This window comes from Syzygium oleosum, unplaced genomic scaffold (assembly GCF_021117445.2).
Source record: "Syzygium oleosum isolate NSW1041296 unplaced genomic scaffold, Sole_v2.1 Sole_v2.63, whole genome shotgun sequence".
Lineage (NCBI taxonomy): Eukaryota > Viridiplantae > Streptophyta > Magnoliopsida > Myrtales > Myrtaceae > Syzygium > Syzygium oleosum.
The window spans coordinates 428,931-439,188 of NW_026607547.1; the positions used below are offsets into that span (position 1 = coordinate 428,931).

Sequence of the window (10,258 nt, forward strand, 5' to 3'; positions counted from 1 at the left end):
ACTAGCAAGATCCACCAAAAAGACGGGGGGAAAGATGAGAGAAAGAAGGCTAGAAGGAAGCCTTCTCATTGGCTCGGTCCCTCAAATAGAAAGGTTTTCAATACCTCGCCGGAAACTACTTCAAATCAAAGCAAGCCCTCAATGTAAAAATGACAAAACAGTAAAGGGCCGTAACGCACGATCATGACAAAGGGTCACTGACTAGCATGCGATATCAATCAATACGAGACGAGGGGCCAAAAAAGAAGCTATGATGGAAGGAAGAAGTTTATTTTGATGAACATATGGGTTCCAGAGTTCATCGAGGAGCAAAGTAAATAACTGAAAGAGGCGAGTCAGAGAGGTAGCTTTTCTGCCACACATAGAGGTCTTCCTTGGGCTGACCATTAATTAGGTGTGTCCGTTTGGACAGGAAGAAGTTTACCTTGACTATATGATAATCTGAATGAATCTCAAGTGTGACAGCAACTACTATCGAACCTCGAAGGGAGACATCGTAGACAAGAAGGAAAAGGATTCTATATAGCGTTAGCCCCTCCGCTCCAATAGGAAGTGATGATTGAACCAAGAGGAGATTCTCGTTCTCGAGATTGCTTATATTAACACTTTTAGTGTTGACCAGGGAGAAATCAATTCATTCAAAAATGCCCTACGTTTGATCCCAGCATTGGTCCTCCAATCGATAGATGCCATGGTTCGTAGGTACCAACAAGTGTACCAAATCCTGACCAATTAGAAAGAACCTTCCTGATTATATCTACTATACGATCTCTGACAGGTATTTAGTAGTTCAATTCAATAAAAGGTATCGAGAAGAAAGAAACTACTCACCATAGATAGCAAATCCGTCTTTAGTCTATAGATAATCCATCTTTCATCCTTTTCAGCTGCCTTCGTCAAGCAAGAAATCATACTGACTTAGACATCCATCCGGACTTAGTCTACTATACTAAAGAGGGTGAGATGCCTTTCTTGGCGCCAGCGAGGTGACTACTTACTTAGAGAAAAGCAGAGGTCTCTCCGTACCACAAGGTTTTGATTCCCACTTCCAAGTCAATGCCTATGAAACATGTTTTCAATAGTCTGTCACGTCATCTCGATCCTCAAATGGGCGCTACCCTACCATAGATAGAAAAGATATTCCCACCTATCTATCGATTGGTCATCCCAGCCCAGTTTTGGTACTCAATCTTGATATTGTCGGGGCACCTTTCTTTAGGGTATGACCCAGGAGCGGAGCAAAGAAAACCTATCTTGCTGCTAGGCCCAATAGCTGATTCTTTTTATTATGCTGATAAACTCTTATAACCCCACATCAAGTAGTAGAGAGAGAGACAAACCGCATTTTAGGTTTGATCCTAGGATTCCTATTCCTAGACGACTTTTTTAGGCAAATTTGCTTTTTATTGTGACACTAGGCTAGTCGTCCAAATTGAATTAGTCAATGCGCTAAGTAATCTCCTTGCCTGCCCGCCTCAGGAGAAGGTGCACAGGCTCAAAAGCCATTGCCGCCGACTCACACGCTACTTTGAATCCTTACAAGACAAGAACAGAAATCGAATTTCATATGCCACAACTGAACCCCTGGAAGGGGAGATTTCTTGAGACCCGAAGGGAATGAAATAGAATACCTTTACCGAAAGAAGGGCGGTAGGGGAACCTGCCTACCCAGAGCTAATGGAGGGTAATTCCTTAATACTAAAGGCGATAGAGGCGGTAAGAAAAGAGGATAGCCGACTGAAGTCCGAGCAAGAGGAGAATCCGCTTAAGAGGCCGGGTTCCTTTCTATGTATGAACCTCGGTAGAGGCATCCGCTTTCTCAACCGATAACAGAACTGAACTCCGGGGATAAAATGAAAAATCACTCAGATAGCTCTCATGGTATGGGATCCCACTTTTCGTAGGGTACGAAACTTCATTGGGTATAGAGACTCAATAATTTATTTTTTTTAAGCAGGGGACTTCTTTTCTCTTTACTGGAGTTACTCGACCTACTCTAGTGCTTATCCACTTGTGACTTTCACAGCTATCCTTTAGGAACTAACTAGCAGCTAAGGAGACTAAGAAAGAAGTATATTCTTGTCTCGTTTGATTCCTTTACCATAGGAAAAAGGTTCTCTCGATCCAGCAATGAGGCAAAGCGAAGTTTGTCCCGGAAGAAAAGAAGTGGCATTTCCTTTCCGCTTACTACCTATTACAGAGGTACCTCACTCTATCTGCTGTTGGGCTTGCTGGTGGGATAGGAATTGGTAACAAGATAGCTAGTATTAAAATGCTATGGTCTTGCGGATTGGGCATTGGACTGACCTCAGACAACTCATTTTCTTCGTTTTTCATAAGCAGTGGGTATATTAAAGCAAGCCACTGAGCTTTTGGTGGGATATTTTTTAATTTATAATACAGTCTAAGAGCGAGGAATTTCTGATTGTCTTGTATAAAGAATAAGTTGTTTAATAGTTGAGTTGGCATCTTGAATCATATACATAATGATAATGGACTGCAGATCCAATTGCTTTGACCGCTACAGGAGCGCTTAGAGAGGCTACAGTGACAAAACTAGAGATAAGGTTGGCCTAGTTGGAGCTAGGGCGACTATAAGACCGATTGCTAGGTCGGGGAAAGCGAGAGACCCTGCAGCGGTTAAGGCGATAACAAGAGTAGCTGTCGCTGCTATCGAAGGAGATAAGGGAGAGGCGTTTTCTTAGTTTTCCTTAGACGCTGTAGAAAGTGATTTCTCTATTTCAGTAATATCCCAGTACTCTAGTGAAAGAGATGCTTTTTAAGAGGCCCTCTTTCCTCTTTGGTAAGATTCAGAATTCTAGAAGCTAGAGGTAGAGCTATGAGCTAGTACTATGGAAGCCAGGCATTTGTGAGTTAGTCAGTTAGCTAGTCCCAGTAGTAGGCTGAAGGGATATCACTAGTTCCTAACTAGGCGAGAGTCAAGTCAAGATAAGATTGAAAATGGACTACTTTTCCTATCTCTCGTTTACTCACTCTCTTTATACTCGTTTCCTCTCGTTATTAGACTCTTTACACTACCGTGGTAAATCATTTTCTTCCTAATCAATGAATCTAACTGGCTAAGGGAGGTCTTCGCCAAGATCAAACTTCCGACTAAGATTTTTCTGCCCCAAACCCCTTCTCCACTCTCTGCAATCTCTTGTTCGACTATACTAGTCGTCTCACTTCTCTTACTGCCTCCGAGACAATCCTTTCAGCTACTGCACGTACATCCGAAACCCCACTTTCGCACGCGGAGTCCTGTCCTTTTCTTACAAAACCTCCATGAACGTTTTGCCAAAGATGCCCACAAAGGACTTCTTTTCCACTAGAAGGTTCGGACCCTTTCAAATTGGAACTTTGGGGCTGAGATAGGGTTGACCACACATGGTGATAGGTCTTGTTCCGTTCCGCTCATGTTTAGATAATTTTTCGGGTGGCTCTTGATGTATGAACTGCTTTGACAAGTTTGCAGTCCTTTCCTCGTCAATTCGAACACTTAAAACTCTTCATAATCTTCCGTGCGTCTTTCAGTTCCATGCAAGACACGGTTTAGCCAACTCAGTCTTATTGACCTCGAGACTTTATACAACTGATTCGCTCGCTCATTAGAGCGGCATACCAAAAAAGAAAGGAAAGATTCAATCCAGACGCAGGTTACCCTAAGGCTAACTGCGCATTCGATGCTTATTCCTATACTCTGAATTCAACTTCTTATCCTATTCCGCTTTGGCTGTAGCTTGTAATCGAGTTCAAGTCAATAGTCGCGTCAGGGTAGGCGTTCCGATGCGATACGATATATCAACCTAAACCCGAACCCAATCCCCTTCCTTCTGTCCTCGCTTGGCCTTCTCCCTTGCCTTCTGTTGGATTTCCTTTCTTCCCCTGTCGATCTCGCAGCAGCCTTATCTTTTCTTTTCCTTTGAATCCTCTCTTTTTTTTGGTAAAGAGAGCTTTTTCTTCATCTTTTATCGAGACTCTATACATTTTATCATCCAAAACCTCTTCATTAGCTAAATCCAAGTCTCCTAGAATTGCTTCCTTGGCCCAGCCACGGGTTGCAGTAACGAAACCTTTCACTTTTGATTTAATTCATTCAGATGTCTGGGGGCCATCCCCAATACCTAAAAAAGGTGGTTCTTATTACTATGTTTCATTCATTGATGATTATTCGCGTTATTTTTGGGTTTATCTCATATCCTTCGGCTGTTATTTCTGGCTTATCACCATAATCAAAAATTCTTTGGCACTACTCCTGATTATTCAGAATTACGGGTCTTTGGTTGTGCATGTTTTGTATTATTGCCTAAACGTGAACGCACCAAACTCTTCCCGGGTTGGTAGAAAATTTCTCAACTATTGGGTAAACATAGATCCTAGAGAGCGAGTTTAAGCAGCATCACTAGAAGAAGGAGTTTATGAGGTTTTTAGACTCAAGGCTTCCGTATCTGTTCTGGTTTATCAAAAGAAAAGGTTTTTAGATATCTGGTCCAACCCTTAGGATGGAAAAGAAGGTCAAAACGGACCTATTGATTGACCATAGATGCGAACTCCCACACCCGTAGCCAGTATCAGCGACTAGTCTTCGGGCTACGAGGTATATAGGGCGAGAGCCTGCTAAAGAACCCAGTAAATTGCACTACACTCAGTACGCACTTATTTCCGGGACCCCTTGATTCAGCATACAGCAGCAAGCACACATCTTTGCGGTCTTTAGAAATCTTTTTTTATTAAGCCGGTGTCAGCCTTTAGGGTACATCCTACCCTAATCTTTAGTGTTGAACCATAGGTTCGGTACAAGAGGAATCCTTCTTAGACTCGGTTCGCCGTCAGTTTGCAAACCGCAGGTGGGTGCGAACTACTAGTAGAGGCCCGTCCAGGAGGTTAGTCAAAATAGAGGACCTAGAACGCCTTGGTGAATCAGACCCAGAGATCATGGCCAACAACGCCAGTCACCGAGGCACCAGGAACCCTCTCTATGATGGGGACAATGAAGAGTCCACTGGCTCTAACCACCAGCTGAACCCTACAGCTCCGGCAAATCAGCAACTTTCTAACGAGGCAGTTAGCCGTCAACTATCTGAGATTGCCCGGATGCTAGCACAATTGACCTCGCAGGTAGCCAAATACCCTGGCTGCACCTGCTGCTCAAGGAACAAAGCCTCCATCTACCACCCCGGCTCAGGGGACACAGATCCACAACCACCAAGCCAACCAAGAGTAGCAGATGCTAGACTTGTATACCCCGTACCCCCTCCAGTTCAGAATCAGCCCGCAGTTGCTGAACCTGTAGATCACTACGAGGAAGAGATCCGAAGAAAGCCTCCTCCAGTACCGGCCGTGTCCTTGGCTCTCACTCCCATGAATCAGATAGTGCCATACGTCCCACCACAGCCGTCCGATCCTCTGATGGAGAAGATCAGTCGCCTTGAACGGGCAGTTAAGTTGTTGAGTGGGGACAAGTATGATGTTGCAGATTTTTATAATCTCTCCCTATACCCCAAAGTCAGGCTTCCATACGGTTTTAAGTGGCCAGAGATAGAGTTGTATAACGGAACCGGATGCATAACGAAATAGGTTCAAAAGAGACTCTCGGAGGAAGATCAAATTGCTATGGTCAACAAGAGCCTGAACCCTGAGTATACCAATAGAATAGGTTGACACTTACCCATCACCCAACTTAAAAAGAAAGGAAGGGGTCCTTGATCCTCGCTGACCCACATAAAGAACAAAAAAATAAGGAGTTGAAAGGCATTGTTACTGCGCGGACGAGGAAGCTCTTGACGGAGCCTACCTCGGAGTTGGGCAGAGGGAAGGAGTAGTTCGCTTACTTCTACCCTTGGTTGGGAGAGAAAGTCCCCTCCTTGAGAAGCGTGGAAAGGATCAAAGAGAAGAATCGGAGTGGTGAGCAGGGCGAGAGGTTAGGAAACGAACCTCCGTCTACGGAGTACTTACTAAAAACTATTTTCTTTAGGGAAAGCCCTGACTTCCTTCCTTCAAAGCCTAGAGCACCGTGCAGTCTCAAGCCGAATACGCTATATCAGCCAGCACAACTTCAGGCAAGGAATTGTTCCCTCTTTCTTGTTACTTAGGCTGCCCGAAAGGAACTAGAAGTCACCTTTTCTCTAAGCTAAGCCGCAAAGAAACTGGAACAAAGAAAGAACAAGGATTTCATCCAAGGTGACAGTACAAGAAGAGAAAAGAGAGATTTCTTTTTAGGGCAGGGCTATTTGCCAAGGTCGAACTATGCAACATCTGAGTAGAAAGCAGGTTCTAGGTCAGAAGGATCAAGGGCTAGAGCTTTAATATAGCTTTTCCCTTTTATATGGGATAGGGCTGATCTACTAGAATAGGGCTTTGGAGAACTCCTAGAATAGAATTCCCCTTATGTGATATCCTAACTAGTACCAGTCTAACTAAGAGTCATCTGCTAGGCCAGCTTCTTTTGAGTAAGCCAGTGCTAAAGAAGAGGGCTAAGGAACAAGCTAAAAATTCATTGGGATAGATGCAGTTCCAATTTTAGCGGTGAGTGCTAAGTACTTCGATTAATAGTTTGCAGGATTGCTAGAATAGCAATAGGCTTTTCTTTAGAGTAAGACTCTTTGCTTGCTTCTTTCGGCCAGCTGATGATCCTGAATTTACATACTAATCTGTCCTAAAAGCCAATCCATTTGCAGAAAAAAGGTAACCTCCAGCCTGTGATTTTTAAAGTAGTCTCTGTCCCTAGTTATAAACTCTTCACCAGCCCCAGGAGGGATTCTGCTTCGCTCCTCCCTTTTTCTCGTCCATACAGCCCTTGTAGCAGTACTTTCTAGCCGTAGTACAAGTTCCTCTATGGACAGTAGCAGGATAAGTCTCCTCATTCCCACTGAAAGTCACAGCCCCGGGGTAATAATAAGTCCTACTGTAAGCCATTGGCCAGCCTGTAGGAGTTGCGTTATAGGCAGTAGAAGTTGTAAGCCTATCTCTTTCTTCTCCTTACCTAAGCCCTGGCATCGGATATTGCTCGTAACAAGGCTAGTCCTAGTCCTAAACCCTAATAAGTCTTAAGCCCTCTCTTAACTTAAATAAAGGGTTTAAATGAATTCTCTTTTTTCAATTCATTCAAATAGGCGAGCCAGTGATTGATGTGATCATTATCTTGCAGGTATGGCACAAATCTCGTTTAAGCCATCAGGGAATGAAAAGAAAGCTGCTTCTAGTGCAAAATTGAGGGCTTTCCTTATGTAAGCCAGTTCTTATCTAGTAAAGCAATCCTAAAGGCCATCAAATTACAGTGCGAGTTCTAAGCTAGCCTCTTTCTTTTATGCCTTGAGAGCCACCAGTTCCCAGTCCAGCAGTGCTTGTCTTGTTTCTTGTTGAAAGGTTTGAAAAGTCTCTTTTTACTCTGAGTTTGAGTAAGCGCTTAGGGGGAAGAAGGTCAACAAGCAGTATCTCACCTCTTTTATTTTCTTTAGGAAAGCCAGTTTCAGTCCTCCAAACGATCAAATAAATGGATATGTATGGTCCAGTTGAAGTCACAGTTTAAGGGAAAACCTTTTTTGGAGGTCCCTTTGAGCAAGGAGCGGGATAGATCGGCGGGAGAGAGACATTTTTATAGCCGGTTATGCTCTAGGGTTCCTATAGTTCAAGCAAGAAATTCGTATTTCATCCCTTACCTATTAGGCTAGCCAGGCCAGTCTTTGCCTACTCAAAATAAGTCTTTTCCCGCAGAAAAAATAGAATTTATTTTTCCAGCCAGTCCTCAAAGCTAGTCATAAGCTCATACAGTTGTAAGCCTTCCACTCAGTGGAACATGAGTTGCCTACCCAATTTTAGTTGGAGTCTATAGCCATAGCTCTGCAAGCGAGGACTAATATCTTCACCCAGCCAGCCAGTCTTGCTTACTTGGTGAGAGCCTTATGTGTTTAAGGCAAATATATCTTCATTTGCAGGGATATTTAGGAGAAACTAAAATCAATCTTGGGGAAGTAAGTGAACTCTTACAGTTACCTCTTTCCTTTCTTCTTTGAGCTATCTCAACTCTTCTTTTCGAGTTATAGTTGCTATAAGCAAAGTATCCCATTGAGTTGTTAGTTCTTTCTAGTAGACTAGATAAACATGCATAGCTTTGCCTTAGTAAGTACCCTCTTTTGGGCTTAGCCGTTGCTAAGCTTATGCCAGCTAGCTTTTGTTCACTTCGAACACCTCGTCGAAAATCCCAATCACTTGCTGAGACAAGCTCTAATCCTATTTCTGCACTGCTGCCACTTCCTTCTTACCATTTCTCTCCGACAATCTCTACGAGACCACAGCTTATTGACGATCTAGAAAACTCTGTGCACTAAGGTCATATTCATATTCCTCCAGTGCAGCATTCCATGCTCTAACGAGTTATGAAGAAGTTTAAAGTCTGAAACTAGGGCGATTCGGGGAGAGAATTTCCAACTATTCAGTTATCCAAAATCTATTATACCCATGTTACAGAACTAGCTGACCGGAACTTATATTATTCATATTTCTTCTCGATAGCCAAAAACCGAATCAAGAGATTCATTGAGCAACTCGTGAGTCAAGTAGTAGATTAGCCCTCGTAAGGCCTCCAACTAGTTCAGTATCTGTCCTAACGTCAGGAATAGAGTAAAGGGACGACCTTGTTAAAAACTCCTCTCTCTTCATTTACTGTAATGTGCCAATCATTGCACAAGAGCAAAAGATTAGCTACGGCACCTGGTGCATTTCCCCAAGGGTGTCCTAAAGTTCCTCCACCGAATTGTAGTAGGTAATCATCTCCAAAGATCTCGGTCAAAGCAGGCATATGCCAAAGGTGAATACCACCCGAAGGGGCCTGGTAGAGAGACCCTGAAATAAAGACCGCGGCTTCGATCTTTTTCAAGAAAATCATCACGTAGTAAATCAAAAAAGCCCAAAGTGTTGTCTCTTTCTCCTTCAAGTTTACTACTACTGTACCAGAGTGAATATGATCTCTACCAGACATACGTAAGGCTTTAGCTAGTACACGAAAGTGTATACCATGATTCTTCTGTCTATCAATAACTGCGTGCATTGCACGATGGATGTGAAGAAGTAGACCATTATCTCGGCAATAATGAGCCAAGCTAGTATTTGCAGTGAATCTCCCTGTTAAGTAGTCATGCATTATGATAGGAACTCCCAAATCTCTGGCAAATACAGCCCTTTTGATCATTTCTTCGCATGTACCCGCAGTAGCATTCAAGTAATGCCCTTTGATTTCACCTCTTTCAGCCTGTGTTTCTTCGGCACAAAATAAAATAAGAAAGGTTCTCTCCAAGGCATAAATGGTTGGGAGTTCACATTCTCATCATCTTTTGTAAAATCAAGTCCACCACGTAGACATTCATAAAGCGCTCTACCGTAGTTCTTAGCGGATAAGCCCAATTTAGGTTTTATGGTACATCCAAATAGGAGACTACTTGTTCAATTTCTCTCTTTCAACTTGGATGCCGTGAGGCGGGCCTTGGAAAGTTTTAGAATAAGCAGGAGGGATTCGCGCTACCTCCTATTCCTACAGAAAGATTTATTTTCGGGAACCAAAGACGTTGACGATCGATTCCTTATTCCCAAAAGGGAGTTATTGCCGACCCAACCACCATAAACAGAATACCCATTTCCGACCGGACAGGAGAAGCAACTAGAGTTGACTTCTTTGTTGGACCGACAGATCGATCAAGACCAGTTGCGAGCAATAGCGTCTTACACTTTCCCCAAGACCAAGACACGAGAGATTCGCCATAGTCCAATCGATTGAGGAGGACAGCCAATGACCGAGCTTGAGGTGGGAATACATAAAAGATTAGAAATCTATTCTTCCTTTTATCTCCGCAGAAGGCCGGATTTATGGTCAACGACTTTGACAGCCTTTCCTTCAAACAAGGTTTTGAATCCTTCTCCCCCGCTTAGGACAGTAAGGGGAAGTAGGGATATTCCGATTCCTTCGTGGGGAGTCAACGAAGGCAGCCGCTCCAGCAGCTTTAGTACTTAGTTAAGGCCCCAGCCCTTATCCCGGTTCTTCTCCGGCTCCACCAGCAGCCTTTATCAGTTGCTATGGTTCCCTTCCCGAATGCGAATCTCTATCTCTTTGCGGCTACAGCCTATTCTAATAGGACCCATATTCAATCTCTTAAGTGACTTCTGAACACTAGCTAGCTCTGGACCTACCTAGGAGCCAACGTTTAAGACAAGGCTAAACGAGGCCATATGTGTAGTAAACTCCTCTCGTTGTGAAAAAAAAGAGTGA

General features: G+C 43.5%; 1 protein-coding gene across 1 annotated transcript; it reads right to left on the reverse strand.

The window, feature by feature from the left end:
• Window positions 1–8,484: 8,484 nt before the first annotated feature.
• Window positions 8,485–9,754, reverse strand: LOC130137165 (ribulose bisphosphate carboxylase large chain). Its single transcript, XM_056307930.1, is given in 6 exon segments — window positions 8,485–8,825; window positions 8,827–8,938; window positions 8,941–9,277; window positions 9,280–9,433; window positions 9,435–9,520; window positions 9,719–9,754. Coding segments are annotated over 6 exon segments (942 nt in total). The 3' UTR covers window positions 8,485–8,608.
• Between the last annotated feature and the right edge of the window lie 504 nt (window positions 9,755–10,258).